Consider the following 20220-nt stretch of genomic DNA (forward strand, 5'->3'; position numbering starts at 1 on the left):
AGCTTTATCATTAGACTTTTTTCGGATCACTCAGCTAAAGACAGTCTGTTTCCTTGGGTGGATCATACATCCTCTTTCTGCAGTATCCTGAGGAACAATTACTTTTCTTAATGATAGGACATTGACAAAAAATGATTTACAAACATCATTTGCACTAAATTTTACTTTTCCCTCCCTTTAGAAATTTTGTTGATGGAATTTACAGCATTAGGTTTTACTCTTTGGGGACTTCTTAGAAGAAATAAGAGGAAGGAGCTGGGAAAGTGGAAAGGGATGAGCCCTGGCCTGGGTGCCCAAAGAGATGAGTTCTAAACTTATGTCTGGGTTTCTAATAACCGGCTGTGATGCTTTGAGGGTGGTGGTGAGGTTCCCTGGGCCCATTTCCTTGTCTTAAAAATATTGACTGTGTGTGCGTGTGTGTGTGCATGTGTGTGTGAGAGAGAGAGACAGAGACAAAGAGACAGAGAAACAGAGAGATAGCGAGGGAAGAGAGACAGAGAGAAATTAGATACTCTCTAAGATCTTTTTGAGCTTTAATGCTCTCTGAGTATCTGATTCTGTGACGGTCATGAGGCCAAAAGGGAATTTTTCAAAGCCTAGGGCATAGCATGGTCAGACTGCAATAATGATTTCAAGAACCTTTGCAAATGACCACATTTGGCAGAAAAGCAACTGAGGGCTCTATCATGATCTGAAGAAATAATTAATATTGCATAAAAGGATGTATTTCTTTGTAATTTATGAAAGATAGAACTCAGAAGAGGCTATAGATTGAAAGCAAAAGCAGTGCTGGCCAACTGGGTTTCCATTTCCTACTGTCTATAAAGTTAGACTGGGTGGAAGGTCCCCTGGTCTGGGAAGCAAGAGTCTCAGGTTCTTGCTCTGACTCTGCCAAAAATTGGCTATTGATTTTGGATTCAAAAACTCTCTGGGCCTCATATTTTCCATCTGTTAAAAAGGGAAAATAATACCTTGCCTATGTACTTCTTAAGACTGTTGTGGTTATTGGAAAAGAGCATAGAGAAAGGCTGTGTGAAAAACAGTCACCATACTGAAACAAGGTGCTATTTAAGAAAATAATTTTTTTTAATTGGGCCATTGAGAGACACAGCCCTACAGGTGTTTCTCACTGTATTAGATTGTAAAAACTTGCTTTAAATGTGTAGATTGTATCATGTTCATCATGACGTGTATTATACACTGGTATCTTAATGTTAATAAACATACCATTCTAATTTTGTAGGTTCACAAGTGATTCTTTGGATGAATGAAAGAGATGGGTTTACAGGGGTGGGAGACAGAAGGGTAGTTTTAACTTAAGCCAGTCCTCCCTATAATCTAAATTCTTGAGAAATGTTGAAACAAATACAAGTCTAGGAAGCAGAGTAGCCTTTCTTAAAAGAATTTTGCAAATCCTTACATTTCATCTATGGAAGAGACAAATGAGCTCTTCCTATCTGATGGACAGGTCTAACATCAGCTGTTAGCTGACTAGCAAGTAGTGGGTGAGTACGTGCTCTGTTCCAGGAATGGTGACAGGCACTGAAGATACAGATACTAAAGACGTGGTCCTTGCCTTCAAGGAGTTTCCAGTCTCATGGGGCTGACAAATAGGTAATAAAATGTATTACATGATGTGATAGAGGTAAGTCTACTCCTTATATTTCGTTAGGTCACCAAGAGCATCACATTTCATAACTGGAGAGTCCTGAGTCACAGGCCAACAGTCTCTCTAAGGCAGCACTGTTCAATAGAACTTTAAGGGATGATGGAAATATCTATATCTGTGCTGTTTAATACGCGAGCCACTAGCCACATTTGCCTACTGAGCACTTGAAAGATGGCTACTGTGATTGAGGAACTAAAAATTTAACTTGATTTTTGCTAATTTAAATTAAAGTACTACATATATTTGTGCTATTGGACATGGTATCTATGCCATTGGACAGCACAGCTCTAAGGAATGGTAGAATGAGCCCACAGTAGGCTCCAGGGTGGTCCTGAGTTGAACTCTCTCATTTCTTTGGAACTTAGAAGGCCCTGGTCAAGCTGCTCCAGCCCTTTAACCATGTTTTTCTATCCACACACTACACTAGGTTTTGAATGGCTCCTTTCCAGCTGACTGCTCTGAATTATGCATGCTAATGTGCTTTACTTAATCCTGGGATGAGGTTTTCTTTTTTTCTTCCTTCCTTCCTTCCTTTCTTCCTTCCTTCCTTCCTTCCTTCCTTTCTTTCTTTCTTTCTTTCTTTCCTCCTTCCTTCCTTCCCCCTCCCTCCCTCCCCCTCTTCCTCCCTCCCTCTCTCTCTTTCTTTCTTTCTTTTTTCTTCCTTTCTTTCATCTTCCCTTTCCCTCCCTCCCTCCCTCCCTCCCTCCCTCCCTTTCTTTCTTTCTTTTTCTTTCTTTCTTTCTTCCTTCCTTCCTTCTTTTTAAAAAGAGATTCCATGACAGTTCAATCATAACAGGGGAAGCAAATGGGGCGAAGGAAAACTAGTTTATAAAGGATTTTAAAGTGTCTCAAATCTTGCCTTTCACATAATTTCAGATGTTATGAGGTCATTTCAACTCTCTTTAGATGAGTTGTCTTTCTCTCTCTCTCTCCACACACACACACACACACACACACACACACACACACACTCCAGCTAAGGTGTTGAATCAGCAATTAGAGAAGTTGGGTTCATGTATATATATTTTTATCTCTCATGCCAGAAAACAAGACTGTTCACTGCATTCTTTCTTTTTCTGATAGTACAGTTAAGGGGAGAATGAGATAAAATATCCTAGTAGGAAACCTCAGAAAAAAACTATTCATGATGTTGAATGGAAATTTAGTTGCAAATAGAAATGAGTATTCAAGAGAGATCAAGTTTATAACCTGATAATCAGATGACCTGTCATTTGTCTGGAAGTTCACTTTTAGAAAGCACCTGCACATTTATTATTTTATTTGATCCTAATAACAACTCTGTAAGATAGTTAGGACAGGTGCTATTTCCATTTTATAGATTAAGAAATTGCAGGTCAGAGAGGTTCAGTGATTTCTGTAAGGTCACACAGCTATTTTTACCTTGAAGGTTCTGTATTTGGAGGGTTTCTAGGACTTTTCTTTGAATAGTCTGTGTTCTTTTCTAAGCTTAAAACAACCTGAAGAAACAATCACCAGGGTGACTTATGGCCCTAACTGAGCTGTGTCGACCAGGAACAAGCATTTTTTAATATGGAGACACAAAAACACAACCCTCTTTCCCTCACAAAAATTATATGTAATCTGCATGTACCTGTATGTGTGTTATGAATGAAGATATGACTGCCCGCACCTGTTTGTACTGGTTGAACCCCAAACAAAATCTTTCTTTGTTATCAAGTAGACAGAAGTATTGGGCAGACCAGGATGAGGAGTGAGTGTGCTAGAAATGGAGAAAGAGCTGAGAAAACCATAATTCAAAAAGAGTCATGTACCACAATGTTCATTGCAGCTCTATTTACAATAGCCAGGACTTGGAAGCAACCTAAGTGTCCACTGACAGATGAATGGATAAAGAAGATGTGGCACATATATACAATCGAATATTACTCAGCCATAAAAAGCAATGAAATTGAGTTATTTGTAGTGAGGTGGATGGACCTAGAGTCTGTCATACAGAGTGAAGTAAGTCAGAAAGAGAAAAACAAATACCATATGCTAACACATATATATGGAATCTTAAAAAAAAAAAAGGTTCTGAAGAACCTAGGGGCAGGACAGGAATAAAGACAGAGATGTAGAGAATGGACTTGAGGACACGGGAAGGGGGAAGGGTAAGCGGGGATGAAGTGAGAGAGTGGTAGTGTATATATGGACATATATACACTACCAAGTGTAAAATAGATAGCTAGTGGGAAGCAGCCTCATAGCACAGGGAGATCAGCTCAGTGTTTTGTGACCACCTAGAGGGGTGGGATAGGGAGGGTGGGAGGGAGGGAGATGCAAGAGGGAAGAGATATGGGGACATATGTATATGTATAACTGATTCAGTTTGTTATAAAGCAGAAACTAACACACCATTGTAAAGCAATTATACTCCAGTAAAAATGTTAAAAAAAAAGAAACCAACGCAGCCAAAATAAATAAATAAATTTATTTATTTAAAAAAAAAAGAGTATTTGGAAGACTGGCCAGGAGAAAGCTGGGGAGGGAGGACACTAAGAACTGTGTGGAGAAAGCAACATAGAAGTTACTTGTACAGGTTGAGTGGTAGGACTCCCAGGCACAGTACAGTGTTATGTTTCTGACAGCATTAAGTTTTTTTTAGACAGTTAATTTTGGAATTGTTCCTGGTTTTTGCTGCTGAGAGTCTGATGGGAGAGGGAAGGTGAGGTGTTCCTCCTCATTATTTCTTAATCTTCCTGCAGGAGGAAATTGCTCTAGTTGTGTTCACTGCCCTTGAACCTGTCATGTTCAAGCAGGCTAGGGTATTTTTTTTTCTCCCAAATAGTACATCCAGTCAGCCAGTCTTAATTACTTCTATTTCATTGCATTTCCAAGAATCCTAATGAGGTGTGGCCTAGTGGTGTGAGTGCAGGACCTGCAGTGAGAAATCTTGAATTCTAGTTGCAGATGTGACACTGCTTCTCTTTAGCAGAGGGCAAGTCTCTTAACGTGTTTTGTCGTGCTGTTAATGGGGTTACTAATATTTATTTAACTTATAGTAGCAGGAGAATTAACTAGTTAATGTTGGTTAAAAGGGAAAAAAAGAAAAAAGGGCAAGTTTTTGTGTATCGTGTTCATTTCCAAATGCTAATTCTTTCAGGATGATATTGACAGGAGGCACCTGCTCTATTGCACTTATCAAGCACCTCCTGGAAGTCTTGCTGGATGGATGAGAAGCAAAATTGTGTGCCATGACCTCTGTAGAAAATGTAGCTACCTTCAGGCCCAGTTTCTAACCTGGGTGTCTGTTTTCTGCCCATCTAAGAATATTCCTCTATCTTATGGTTTCTCAAAGGTTAAGTACATTTTTTTCTCTCTCCTGAAACTCTTTTTAAACTTTCTGAAATTCTTTGTGAAAAATGTTTCATATACATGCAAGGTGCTTTAGTAATTGTTCTGTTGGTGCATTGCATAACTACATTACAGATTTCTGATACTCTGACAATTTCAAACTGCTCATAATATTAGCCACTTTTCAAGGTGTAATCATGGATTTACTGTGCATGGTTGCCAGCATTCTTAACGTCAGATAGTAGCCTTTTGATTAATCTCTGTTTAAAAAATCAGGTCAAATTCCAGCCTACCCTCACCACCCCCACCCTGGCATAAAACAAGATCTGTTAGGATTTGGGAGGACAGGTAGGGGTTTTGAAAGAATGAGTAAACATTTCCATTACTTCCTTGAATCAGTCCTCTTCCTATTGCTTCTCATTGATGCTTCATAAGGTGATGCCGAAGTATAAGCTCTGTCTTGTCTCCAACACTGATTTGCTGCAATGCTTGTTTTAAGTCACTAGAAATTGGAGGTTACTGTGGATTTCCTTCAGTGCCTAATAATTTCAACAAAACCAAATGCCTTTATTTAAACTCCAGTCATAATTAGAGGGTTGCCAATGTTAAGCAACCGATGGAGTCTGATTTTGAGAAATGTTTATTGTGCCTCATTAAATTTGAAATTAGTACTTAAGATCAGAAATAAATAATCTGTTTATATTTTGGTAGTGGATGCTGTGTGTGCACACCCTTTCCTCTATGCATCCCAGTGAACTGAGACACCCCTGTGTTTGCCATGGTGGTAATCAAAATAGCTACACCAAAAGAGGACTATGGAGGATTTCATTGACGACAAACAAGAAAACGATCTATTGAGTTGCATCTAATTAGAAAACATTAATATTAGAAGCTAACACATTCACTATTTCTAAGATGGTATATAACTCGGTTTTTTTTGTCAGCATGATCACACATTACTGGCTTGAGCAACAAGCCAATACAAGGGAAATGAATTAAGAATGGTATGCCAAAGGCTGTTACTCCTTCACGCTTAAATAAGCTTGTGGAGACAACTGGGTTTTAAGTGATGTATAATATAAATAATGAGATTGGGGCTGGAACTGGATTTGGGGGTGTTGTTTTGGCCCACAGGCACAGGGCCACACACTGCTTTCCCTCCAAATATTATGAAAGTTTTTCAGCTGGCAAGGCTTGCTCAATAGAAATTGTACTCTGCAGGCAGTCAAGGCTCTGTAGCTGCTAAGTAGTAGAGAATTGAGACCAATGAAATAGAATTTAGCAGAAATGTACCAGCTCAGAGTGCTGGACCTTCTCTAAGCCAGGAGGGCTTAAAGATAGGCTGGATTCAGGAGAGCTCATACGGTGGATCCATGGGCCATTGCTTGTGGGACATCTTATATTGGTTTCTAACTGTCAGTTAGACCAGCTTTACCAAATCATAGCTTCTGAAGTTGAAGCTACCCCATAAGTCATCACTAGTCATCTTAGGTCACCTTGTAAAGATGGTTGTAAATGCCTCTAAAGGACAATTGAAATGGTCACCAAGGTTGCAGGGAAGAAAGCGGCTCATTCCTGGATCCTTTGGGCTATGTGACTGGGTCCTCCATCTAGGTCTGGAGAACTTTCTCCAGTTAGTGTGTGCCAAATTTTTCTTTTGTCTATCTGCTACACTATACTCTCCTGACCCACTCACTGAAAGTAGCCAAGAAAGTCATTCAGAGAAAAATAGGTATAAAGCCGGCTAATCACTTCCCTGATGTTTCCATCTTGTGTTTTCTTTCCATCTCAGTAGTAGGTAATGCCAAGAACAGTGTTCCTGGGGATTTTTCTTGTTTTTGTGACTTGTTCTAGCTGAGTCAGTATTTAACGTGGCTGTAGCACTTAACCTGTGTGTTTGTTTTCTTGGCTGTTTAAGGGGGAGAGTAACAATTGGCACCTGCTTGTAAAGTACTTTAATATTTGGGGATGAAAGGCACTCTGAGCCTGCAAAATAGCTTTAATGTGTTGTAGTTACGTATTTGGGGATGGTGATTGGTCTTCAGGGTTTGTTCCATTGGTGAATGTGGTTGATAGCTATTTACTTCTCAGGTTGAATTTTGTTTATGTGGGATGAGATAGTATGACTCATGTGATTGGGTTAGTCATTTTATTTAAACTACTTGTATCCACACCGAAGTCTTATTGATTTTGCATTCCTGTGTAGAATAGGCATTAACTGGTTCCTCAGAGCTTTTTATAAGCAGATATTATTTTAAAGTGCACTGTGCCCCACAGAGGACTTAGAAAATGGTCCCAGAGCCTTATTCAGAAGCCTGTTCTTATCTATATAATGGGGTGGTGCTTAGCCTGGTCATTCAGTAGGCTCTTTGCCTCTGAATTACATGGATTCCTGAAGAAAGCTGCTAGGTTTCTCAAGGAGGCCTTTGTAGTAAAATTTGCACTGGGTTGCTCTTCTAAAGTCACAACTTTGACCCAATAAAAGATGAGGGTGGAGAAAAGTGATTTCCCTAAGCTGCCTTTGTCACCTCTATGTAGTCTGACCACATCAATGGTGCCAGTGGAATTTTAGCAGTGATGACAAAAGGCCACCAAGAGGGGAACTCTTTCAACTTGACTTGGATGTTAACTAAATGGGCTGTGTCTACCACTGATAGCCCTGTCCTGAAAGCCATTGGAATCCTAGAGTTCCCTTCCACATGCAGAAAAGTAGCTGCCACGCTGTCAATCTGTGGCTCAGAAGTCTACAGATAAGGCAAAGCCTTATCACAGAAATTTTATCTACCCCTGGTTTGGAAACAGTATCATGTGTCACTACTGCCATTCCCAGAGATATGGCAGGACTGATGGATGATGGGCAGGAAGCACCTAACTGTGGCATCTTATCCTTGGCAGTTATATCCAGACTACTGTGTATTTATAAGGTCATAGTTGAAAGTGAGGAGAGAAAACAAACTGTAACTACAGAAGACAGTGGGCAGAATAGATACTTTCTGAAGAAACAAGACCACCTTGGACTAATAGAATTGGTCACCTGCTTTAACTGCAATAAGAAGCTTCATTCTAAACCTCTTCCATTTATTCTCTGGTCTTTCATTGATGGATTCATTACATGAGTACTTGCTAAGTGTCCAGCATTGTGGCAGTGACACTTCATATGAAAGCTTCCAATCCAGTTGGAGGATGAACTGACATGCTACACACTGAAGTAATCATAGAACCTGAGGAAATTCATAACTACATCACACAGTCTGTACACTAAGCGCTGAGAACATGTTAAGCTATGTGGGATGATCAGGGATGTAGACATATTAGAAATGAAGGAAATGAGATATGAGGGAAATAGAGGACTTGTGTTGGATGACTGCTTAGCTAAAGATTTAATTTAGATTTAGTGCTAAATGTAACAAGGAACCACTGAAAGGGTTCTTTGAGGCCTTGCAAAGAGAAATGCTGTGATGAAAATAGTGGGTGAGGAATATTATCCACATAACGTTTTGCAAAATGGGCTAGAGGAAAAGGCAAATGGAACTGAAGAAGTAGTGTCACAAGGTGATGAAAGCTGTTGAAGTAGAGCCAAAAGGACGTATACACATGCTATTTCTAAGAACTTCATAAGTTTTATAACTCATTTGATAGGAGAGGGATGTGGTTTGTACTTGTGATATGGGTTTGTACATGTAACAAATATAAAGGCCAAATCCGCCTATGTGCATCACCTACTACCATCAAGCCACTAGGATGCTACTTAGTTCCATAAAGTTGCAGTGTAATTCCCAAAGTTGCACTCCATAGCCTCTGTACAAGTATATGCATGTGTCTGCAGGTGTATGTGCCTCTGTGTGTGTGTGTTTCATGTTTTTCTGAATGGCTGACATTTTAACCATCCCCAGCAAGAGGTCTATCAATTTGTGACCTCCTTACCGGTACAGCCTATATCTTTTTTTTCATCCTCAGGGTTTGGTGCATGTGTTTTGAATGGATGAATGAATAGATGAATCAGTGCGTGAACAAGACCCATTTTGTTTTAGAATCCTACAATTTGAGGGGGCTCGAAGGGAACATTGGCATCATTTGGGTTATTCTCTTCATTTCCTAGATAGATAAATTAAGGCTTCAAGAGGAATCAAGTGATTTATTCAAGGCCATCAACGAGTCAGTGACAAACATGAGGAGGGAATTCAGGTCACCCCACTACACCACCTTGCTTACTATCGTCAAACCGCGTGTGTGTGTGCATGAGAATTAGTGCTGGTGTGTACATAGGCATGGCTAGTGGAAGTTTATTTAGCTTGTTTTCTAGTTCAGGGTAAATATGAGCTTTCTAGTGATGGCAGCTCTGGGGATGGTGCCTTTTATTCCATCTTTACTAATTCCTCCTCCAGCTTTTGTTGTCTGGATGGATGTCTTTGAATATACATTCTAACTGGAGGCATGTTGACTTTGTTTTTATATAGAATTTACATTTTAATTTTTATGTGTTGAGGATAGTAAGGAGGAAAAAGTCATTTTTCAATTCATTTTCTAAAAACGCCTTTGTGAGGAGATGCCATTTGAACATCTAAAGCAGCAATCGCTTTTAGAAAAAGGTTATGCATCTTATCATTATTGATCAAGAACCAGCATTTAAAAATCATTTTGCTGTGCATCTGATTTAGGATTCCAGTTTTCCTATTTGTTTTGATAAGATGACTGAGTGAAAAATTAAAAAGAATTAGTTAGCAGATCGCAGTTATAATGCTTTTCAGTTTGATGGGACTTTTAAAGTGTAATTGAAAATGGCTGTTCATTTTCAAATGAAAACCTTAAGGTTTGATGAATCTCTTGTTTTCATCTCAGCATCTGTAACCTTCTTTAACTTTGTAGCATGACCTGGGGATTTGTGCCGCTGGGCAAATATTCTAGTCCTGGATATCTGCATTTATTGGGCTTGTTTCTCCTTAGGGCTGAAGTCTCTCCTGGTGATAAATGTGGTGCTGAGAGAGTCGCAGTCACTCTTCCAGAGACTAGGGCACAACTTAGTGAACTGTGAAAGTAATGCAAAATGACAGTTAAAGTAGGGCATTCTGGTACCTTGGGGGCCTGACAAAGTGGAAGTATTTGACTTCAGATGTGCCAGACTCATTAACATAATAACATACTACCCACCCCAAAGTCTCTCTAGAAACCTCCCATATCCAGAAAGGAGCTGCGAGTAGAAAGTAGTTAGCAAAGAAGGCTCCTGAGCAGGTAAAAAAACAAACAACAACAAAACCCAAAACATTACACAGAAGTCCCTATAGTAAAGATCACGTCATTTCCCTCTCAGAAAAACATCTCAGCTCTCTACCCAGAACTTAACTCTCATTTTCTAGACTGTTCTAATAATTATATAGTTTCCAAGACAGCAGAGTGGAAATATCAAACTTGAAACAGAAGAGGAGCTGCTTTTGATATACTAATAGTACTGAGAAGTAACAATATTGAGTGTTTTATAGCAAGTTGGTGGGAGACATATGTTAAAAATTAAAGGTAAGAACTCAAAAAACACAGTGCTTTGGGGTCAGTGAGTGTACAGGCAAAACCTGCACGGTACAGTGATTTATGTTTAGAAAGGTTCTTCTAAGGAACCAATAAGGAACTGTGTGATAACGTTCAAAAAGAAGGCAGAATGGGTAGGATTTTAAATCAAAGTTTTAGTCCTTAGAGGAGAAAGCACTAAGCTATCTAAAAAACTGTGCTATCCAGGGGCTTCCCAGGCTTCCCTGGTGGCGCAGTGGTTGAGAATCCGCCTGCCAATGCAGGGGACATGGGTTCGTGCCCAGGTCCGGGAGGATCCCACATGCAGCGGAGCAGCTAGGCCTGTGAGCCATGGCCGCGGAGCCTGCGCGTCCGGAGCCTGTGCTCTGCAACGGGAGAGGCCACAACAGTGAGAGGCCCGCGTACTGCAAAAACAAACAAACAAACAAACAAACAAACAAAAACAAAAAAAACCCCTCTGCTATCCAGAAGTATTTATTCTTTAGGTTTTCAGAAAATCAAGATTTTATTAAACCTAAACAAAGTGAGAAGTCTGCTCTCAGTGAATCCTAGGATAAGGAATTCTAATTAGAGAAGGGATTTGGGAGAAATATATTAAATGATAGGAAAGTGACTCTTATTTACCACTGAGACAGAAAATAAAAGTTTGCTCTAGACCCATTTTTTTTTCTAATGTCAAGATTTAGGTTTTTCAGAAACAAATATTCTTGTCTCTTTGTTGTGTTCCTGTGTTAACTTGGCTGTCTCATTAGAGATGGGGACATTTCCTAGTGAAATTAATGTGACATTTAGAGAAAATTTCCCCTCTCAAATGTTTTATGTTATTTGCCATTTAGAATACCTAGAGAGGGGATTGGAATAATGTCAAGCAAATTTTGATTAAATAAGGCTAACCAGGAGCCAATACATTCATGCAAAAAAGAAAAGCTCTTCTATTATTTCTTAAAAAGTGTATTTCTGTTGTCATTCTTTATCTTCTATTGAGATCACCTTGGCAGATAATCTGACAAAAGAGATCCATCTTCTAAACAGCTGAGCTTGCCTTAGAAAACACAGCACATCAAGTCAAAGCCTGTGGCCCATCTTTTGCTCAGGAGAGTTCTCCACTCTGGATGTCTGTTAGAATTACCTGGGAAGCTTTTAAAAAAAATACTAATGCCTGGGCCCCATTCCATGCCAATTACCTCAGAATCTCTTAGAGTGGGACCTTCACAACAGTATTAAAAAAAAATTCCCTAGTTGATTCTAATGTGCAGTTAGGGCTGAGAATCACCGGCTTAAGGCATGCAAACTATTCATTAAGAAAAGATTATTTCCTTCTTCAGGGTGGTCTGAGTCTCATTGTTTGCTCTACCTGAAGTGTGAAAAAAATTTACTCTTTCAGTGCACAGTTGGGTTTGAGCACACGCCTTGAATCGGTATGAGCAAGAACACTTGATGTTAGTATACCCTGACCCATAAAAGGCCATCTATGGCCAGTTAGCTCAGTTGTTTGGATTATAGTTCTAATGAGGCCAGAATAGTGTATCCTACCCAATTAGAATAATTCTGTTGCATACGTTGTTTCCATAACGCTAACCAAGCTGCCTCACAAAGAAACCTGATACTGATTAAAGAGGCAAAAGACAATGGATGACTCAGTATAGTACCATCCATTATGGGAAAATCAGTTCTAGTAACCTGCCTCATGAACAGTACTTCTAATTGCATGAGGATGCAGCATGGGCCATCTGTCCATTATGGTTGGTGCTGGTTTGGGGAATGGAGTATTTACATTTGAAGGCCAGGACCCACGAGAATGGGAGGGGGGTTTACTCTTTTAGACTAAGAAAAAGGAGAAAGATAGGAAGGTGATAAGCTTCAGTGATACTCTCCTACCTACAGTGGCAGATCATGGCTGGCTTTTCTGCCCAGGTTAACCCATCTGTATATCACAGCAAGGGAAAGAGAATTGTTAAGGTTTCCATAAGCAAGCCTTTTAGACCTGTGTCCTCTTTTAACTCAGTGCCTGTGAGTGGGAATCCTCAAGGTGAGATATATTATTCCATTAGGACCAAGAAGTAGTACAGTCACCAGGGATAAATTTGTATGGTTTTGCTTATTTGCCCAGAGTTCTGGCACCGTGCCTGGAGGTCACATCTCCACAGGGCTCCATATTTGATGCACAGTGCACACAGATTGGACACCCTCATATGCAAGTCTATGTAAAATATTCTACTTGAAAACTGGCTTCTTTAACATGACAATATCTTGGGATGTTGCTCATGCTTTCCCTGCAAAGCCAGTATCCTCTTTTCTTTTACATCTGTTTCTCTATCTATTAACTTTCTTGAAAAAATGATTTAGGAAGTTTGGAGGCTGAGATGGAATGTATGCACGTTACTCTTTTATTGCCCGAATGTGGTCAAATCCCTGCTCCTACTCAGGGATCCAGGTTCTGTAGAAAGCAGAGGATAAGGGTTTCCATCATTCCCACAATGAGTCATGATAAATGCACTTGAAATTCCCCTTTGGATTTGTGTTCCATTATGCCTATTTTATAGAGGAGTAAAATGAGACACATAGAAATTAAGTAATTTGTCCCGGTTGTACAAACTAATAATTAAACTCCTGAGTGCTTAATCAATTCCCTGTTTTATTTGGATAGAATGCTTTTGGGGGGGCGGTTAGGAGATTTCCACTTATTAAATTATATATTGTACTGAATATCATAGAAAAGCACATTTACCCAACACCATTTTTGCATTTTATATTTGTATAAAAATCAGTTCAAGAAGTGTTTGTTGGTTGACTGACTGATGGACAACCTCTTCCAGCATTGTATTCCCCATGCACCTTCAAGTTTGCTTCCTCCTTCTGTAATTATGTTTGCAACAATTTCAGCCTCCATTTTCTTATGAACAAATTAGAAATGAACTAACCCTTTTGATTTTCACTCTCCCAATCCATTCCTTCCAACAGAACAAAAACTTACTTGTGGTTTTCATTAAAGGGGATTTTATCCTCTAGATAAAAGCAGTGTGGGTGGATATTATACAGCTCATCTTCAAATAAGGGGCATGTGGAGGGCATGGGCATGCCTGAGTAAGTACAGGGCAGTGATGGGATTTAGTTTTCTTCTCCATACGTTCTTCCTTCTTTCTCTCACCTACTCGCCACCCCCATCCCCACTTACTCTAGATACTTAGGGTCCCTATCCTGACTATTGGCTGTTTGGTGCTCATGTGGTAGTTAGATCTGCTATCACCTGTCCTGTTTTCCCCTCTACCAAATTCTGAGCTCCTTGAAACATAAAGCTGCATCTAAGAGCCTAGCGACAGTAGTCATCGGAAAGGAATGTACTATTTTGTTAGCTCGACAGCTATTGTGTTTCCTTTCCCAGGCACTTTCAGTTGAAGTGATTTCAGAAGGCCCTAAGGAATGGTGAGAATGGTGAGAATTTCTGGTAGACTGGCAGGAGAGTGGAGGAGATGTGTTTGGACATTTTTCAGTTTATACAATGGTTCAAGGAGAGTAGTACTTTAGTGTTAGAGGTAAGATCCACTTTACTGGACTTTCAGTTACTTCAGTGTTGACTTTTCCCTGTGTTCCCCCTTCTAAGGCTGCCCCCCCTTCAATCCACCCCCAACCTCTGGATGCTCATCAGCTGTTAGCCCATCTCTTTCATCTGGCAGGTATTCTGCATTTGCTTTTGTAAAACCATTGTTCAGGCAGTCTGCTGTAACCAGATTAGACAGTGGTGTTTTAATGATAGGAACGTGCTATGATAGGTTTGCTTGCAAACTTCATGTTTCACATGAAAGGCTTTGGCACCCCCTGTGGACTGCCCTTCATCCCGTTTTAGGCATAATACTTGTTTGCCTTTATGTCTGTGATAAAACGAAGGCCTTCCTGTATAACCAGTGCTGAGCAAAATGTCTTAAAACAAAGGGAAGTGCAGTTTAAATCCACAGTGATTACCTTGCTTGCATTTCCATATCTATGGAATACATATTTTAACATGTTAATTATCTACTACTAATAAAAATACCTTTGAACTTCCAGTCAATTTGATGGGCACAGAATTGTGTCCACTGGGGAATGGGAAGCAATTAGTTTCTGTAAAGATTTTGGGTCATGCTGTATCTTCCCTAAGTGGTTGCATGGTCAGTAGCCAGGCATATTCTAGGGGATGTTTGTGTCAAGTTCATCTTCATCTGCCTCCACAGAGCCCCCAGGGCCCCAAGGAGGTGGCAGGCATTCGTCAGGCTGTTGCACCACTATGGCCTTGGTTTCTGATTCATTCATTGCCTCTTGCCCAGTAGAAAAATTCCTCCTAAGCAGGAGAGTTTAGCTCTTTTCATGAGTCATCTCTGTAACCTTTTTAATCTTTTTTTCCCCCCACTGCAGACTGAAAACTATTCTTTTGACTCCAACTACGTGAACAGCCGAGCCCATTTAATCAAAAGGTATGTTGGTTTGCTTGCCTATTTCTACAACTAACCTTGATTTAATATAAAAAGCAAAAAGATTAAGTATTTTTAATGGTGCCGTTTTCAGATTTTGAAATGAAAATACCTATCTGTTTATTGTGGAAAATTAGGAAAATTCAGAAAAGCATTAAAAAAAACTAAGTAAAAATCACTGGTAATTCCGCCACCTAGAATCACTGTCGACATTTTATCATGTTTATTTACATAACTGTATACAGAAATAATTAACAAAATAAAAAAAATTGGGGTCATATTAAAATACAGCTTTATGTGATTATTAAGAAATCTAATATTAAAATTTTCTCCTGTGGAACTTCTAGTGAATTTCAGCATGGCTGTTATTTTGACAACTTTGAAATCATTTTAAGGCTATTTTAACGACAGATAAACTAATTCCTTATCTTTAAAAAACTTTATAGATGAGAGAGGGAAAGAAAAGGTATTTGCCTAATTCAGTAAATCTTGAAATAGAAGTATTTCAAATGAAGCGTTCAAAGTTGAGATTTGTGTGAATGGTTGGTCATAACTCAGTTATCCATGGAGCCACAACGTATGTGAATACAGAGCTGAATACTGCCAAGGAAGATTTCTATCTGGTGCGGTGGGCACTGAGGTGCCCAAGGCAGGCAAGACAAGGGGTTCAGGGAGTCCTCTAAGGAGAGAACTTGTGCAGAAAAATTGGTACTGACCATTCAGATGATGCCTTTATTACTGTTTGATGCAGATATCCTCTTGAATGGTCCAGTGGTTATTCTGCAGCTAAAATTGAACTCTGTGTGTGATTGTTAAAATAATAGAAATGAAATAGAGAAGCAAGCAGGGTATGTTAGAGCTGCAGTAGAGAAGATCTGAAAATTCTATTATTTGCTGGCTCTAATTCCATAAATTTACATCACCAGAAGTGTAGGATTCGAGGAATAAACTAGTTTGTTGTACAAACAACTTTAATTCAGATCTAATTTAATTCACGATGCTGCAGTAACCCTGAAAACATGCTAGGTTTATCTGTATTGGTCTGGAATCGCTTGTGACCTTAAGTGTCGATCGTTAATTATCTGAAAATGGATAGCCCAGTATTAACAGTCATAGCATTGTTTGGAAGTTTTTGAGGGGTTGGGAGGAATCCATTTTGAATATTTTCTTGGCCTACAGAATAAAAGCAGAAGGGGAGGAATTCAAAATTATCCGACTGATCTATTAGGAGGGAAAAAGCCCTCTTTTTTGTGCACTTATTAGAGTAACCACAGCAGAAATTTGCTTTCTTTCTGCTTCAGAACTGTTATTTCATAGCTCCTTTTTTAAACTTCTGGTAAAAACAGTGACTTACCTTATCCTCATAGATCCCTTGGGCTAGCTCTGGGTACCCGGGGATTCTACGACCAGGTTAAACTAATAGCATAAGCCTGATTTTCATAGCATGGCAGAAAGCTAAGACTCCTGGGGACCCTCACCGTCTTAGGTCAGACCTGAATATCCAATGCACAAGGCAAACTGATGAGATGAAAACTTATGTTCGAACATTTAGCTGTCGGGACACATGTATTTCCACAGCAGCTTTGGGACTCACTTGAACTTCTGATTTTGATTAATTACTTTATATGTTTTTGTTTGCACACACAGACACACAAAAGGCACAACCTGGACTCAATAGGATCTCAGTGGAAAAATCTCCTGATGTTGCCTGAAATCAAAGATAGTGGCTTTTTACCAGGGACAACCTTGATTAAGAGGAAACATCTGAAAGCTCAGGGACACATGCATTTTTGCCAGGTTCTGTTTTTGGAACCCTGAGGGCTTTAGAAAACCACAAAGGCCTTGGAATTTATAGGATCAATTGAATTTAGACAAAGCACAATACCTGGAAAGACACAGGGAATCTTGTGTGCTATGCTTTTTGGGGGGACTAACTATTTTAAATGTAAAATGTGTGGAAAATGTTAAGAGAGTAGTGACTAGGTGATAAAACCACACAAACCATGTTCAAATAGCTCACAGTGATGTTTGAAAGGTGTTTCGCTGTATGTGGTTTCTTGAGGATCCATTTACATGCATGGAAAAAGCTCCTGACCAGGACATTCTGAATCTGATTATCAGTTTTAACTTTATTATCAAGTCCTTGTTTCTTTAAATGCCAATCCAATTTCAGGCCAACCTTGAGAACTTCTTTTCCTATCCATTTTTTCTTCCTCTTTTCACTTTCTACCCATCCAAGGATGCTTCTTGGACCCTTCTTTTTAGCATTCTCCAGCAGTTGTTAACTGTCTTACACTCAGACTCCTTTTATTCTCTCATCTGTCTACCTAGGGTAAACCAAAGGAAAGCCAGAGGGCAAGGGGGTTCTCCTAGCACAAATCAAGGTTGAGAAGGGTGAAGAGTAGATCTGGAAGGGTAACGGAAGATATATGGCACATTCGCCCATAATCTTCTGCACTGAGTAATCTAGCAATATATTTCTGTAGTTTTTTTTTTTCAGAACGTCACCTGTAACCTGCAGGTATACCCAAGGTTTATGTCAGAGTCCAGATTAACAAGCCAAGACAGTTAGGATTTTTTTCTGGATAGATTTCCTTCCTGCTATGTTTGTTTCCTTGCTGTCATCTCAGCAAGGAAAGCCAGCAGTGCTACTTTGTCCCTGCTGCAACACTCTTTCCTCATGCCAGTTTTCTGTGCTGCTGTCTGATACCTGCTTCTGCAGTGCTTTTTGAGCAATATCAAGCAGTGCATGTGGCTATAGCTCAAAGAAAATAAAACAGGAAATGAACATGGTACTGAAGCAGTGTGGGGAAAAAAATGAGCATTGGCTCCTAAACCATGCGTAGTGCTTTCCTTTTCCACCCAAATTGTCCTGGGGTTTTGCAGCACCTGGTATGGTGCCTTGTCTATAACAAATGCTGGTACATGTTTATTGAAGGAATGGAGGAAAAAAGTTGAAAAAAACGCCTCAGCATTTTTCCATTGAAAACTAGCATTAAATGTTCCCTTAAACCTGCAATTTCTGTCCTTTTATGTGCATTAGAATCTCCTGGGAGGCTTGTTAAATGCAGAGTCTCTAGCTCCATCCCTGGAGAATCTCCAGTTTTCACAGATTCCCAAGGTGATTGTGATACAGGTGGTCTAGGAACCACTCTGGGATCTTCCTTATGTTTCTTAAATATAGTTTCCCTTCTCTTTTGACTTTCACTCTTTTCTCATTCTCAGAAGGTATTTCCTGGGTATGTGGTGTGACCTACTAGGAAGATAAGACCTGTTTCCTTTCAGATTTTTTTGTCTTTTGGAAAGATTTCTAATATTTTAAAGGGTAAATACGGGTCAGAATGTTATTAATGATCATTCATCAAGAATTTTATGAGTAATTATTGTGTGCAGAATCTTGTTCTAAGTTTTCTCAGACAAACTTGTCCCTCTGTTGGCCACCAGAGCAAGTAATAGAAACATTTGTATTTACAATACCATTGCAAAAAGAACCCTAATTTATTGTCCCACAAAAGTTGGTTTACAAGTCGTTCATCTACCAAGAAGTACACAGGTAATAAAGCAAGTGGAATCAGCATTTTTTATGCCTGGCATAAATTGTTATTTGTTTTGGGTGAGTGGCCGTTTACCAGGCTGTTTTACAATTTGCAGCATCTTACTTACTGTCTTAAACTGCCTTACAGAAATCCATTCATTAAGCCACTAAATGTCCTTACAGGATGAGAGAGAGAAAGTGGTACTTAGAGAGTAAGTGGTACTTAGTTTGTCAGATGGGCAAACTGAGCTTTAAACAAGTTAACTATTCTAAGGTTTGGGGGAGGGGGTTAATACTCCTTGCTTTTTCTTTAGAGAATATATGACTTATTCTCTCCTTACCAGTCCCTTAAGTCCTAGTAGCCAATTCTTCACTATTTTATTATTTCTCTTCTTTCTACCTAAAAAACCAAAAGCTCCGAGGTGGTTTATAATATTTAGATGCATATAAAAACGATGATCAAAAATTTAAAAGACAGATCCAAAACCAATTACAAGAAGCTAAATAGAGATCCCTGGCATGTAACTCACTGCAATTAAACATTATATTTTCCTTGAAGCTTTTGAGAAGCCAAGACAGAAAGGTAAGTATACCAGAGCGTGTCATTCTCATTTTTTAATAAAGGAAGGATACACATTTGACAGGAGAATTTTTTTCCTGTCCCTGAATTTTAGAAGAAATTAACATAGTGGACAATGTCTGACTATAGTTTATAGAAGATATAGAAACATTATTTATATATACATTTCCTATATCAATCCTATAAAAAGACTATGGGCATAATATTTAATAGTAACTCAATGAAAGCATTACCATATATGGAAGTAATGATCATATTAAACAATAACCATTTACTGAGCATTTGTGTATACCTGGTACTTCATGTGAACTATCTCATTGAGTCCTCAAAATGGCCTCTTGAAAGAGGTTTTAGCAAATGCATTTTATTATTTTATTTTTTTAAGTTTTTTCTTTTTCTTTCTTTTTTTTTTAAATTGGATTATAATTGATTAACAGTGATGTACTTAGTTCCCCAACAAGGGATTGAACCTGGGCCCTTGGCAGTGAAAGCATGGAATCCTAACCACTGGACCGCCAGGGAATTCCCAGCAAATGCATTTTACAGACAAGGAAGTCTAGGCACCAAGACATTAGCTCTCAGGCCCAGGTTCCCATAGATGAAGTGGCAGATTATGGATTATCACTTGTTCTAATGACTCCAAGTTCAGTGCTCTTTCCACTACAGTCAGGAAATCTAATATGCTACAGGAATAGAGTTTAAAGAACCTAGAGCAGTGGTTCTCACCTGGGAGTGATTTGGCAAAGTCTGGAGACATTTTTGGTTGTAACTTCTGGGAGAGGCACTACTGGCATCTAGTGGGTAGAGGCCAGGGATGCTGCTAAATATCCTACAATGCACAGGACACCCCCCCAACCCACAACAAAGAATTATGCATCCCAAAATATCAATGGTGCCGAGGTTGAGAACCTTGCTCTAAGGAATGGTTAATTGCATTGTTCTTATTCTACACCCCTCACCATCGTATGTCTCAAGCAAGTTTTAGCAACTGCTGAAATGCAGTCAATTCAGGGTTAAATTCTGTGGTTTAAGGTAACAATTTTGCATTGTGGATTAAAGAAATTTTCACATGCTTCAGATAGCAGAAATGCAGGTCAAAAAATTATTTGTTATAAAAATGTAGGAACTAGTAATACTATCCAGGCAGGTTTCCTTT

General features: G+C 39.2%; 1 protein-coding gene across 2 annotated transcripts in view; it reads left to right on the forward strand.

Annotated features, from left to right (window-relative positions):
- Window positions 1-20220, forward strand: part of PCDH19 (protocadherin 19) — a 108216-nt gene that overhangs the window by 43258 nt on the left and 44738 nt on the right. For both annotated transcript variants that reach the window (XM_060001837.1, XM_060001838.1), the window contains exon 3: window positions 14894-14952. In XM_060001837.1, coding sequence (XP_059857820.1) covers window positions 14894-14952 — 59 coding nt within the window. The remainder of the gene's footprint in view (window positions 1-14893; window positions 14953-20220) is intronic.

This window comes from Delphinus delphis, chromosome X, assembly GCF_949987515.2.
Source record: "Delphinus delphis chromosome X, mDelDel1.2, whole genome shotgun sequence".
Classification (NCBI taxonomy): Eukaryota; Metazoa; Chordata; class Mammalia; order Artiodactyla; family Delphinidae; genus Delphinus; species Delphinus delphis.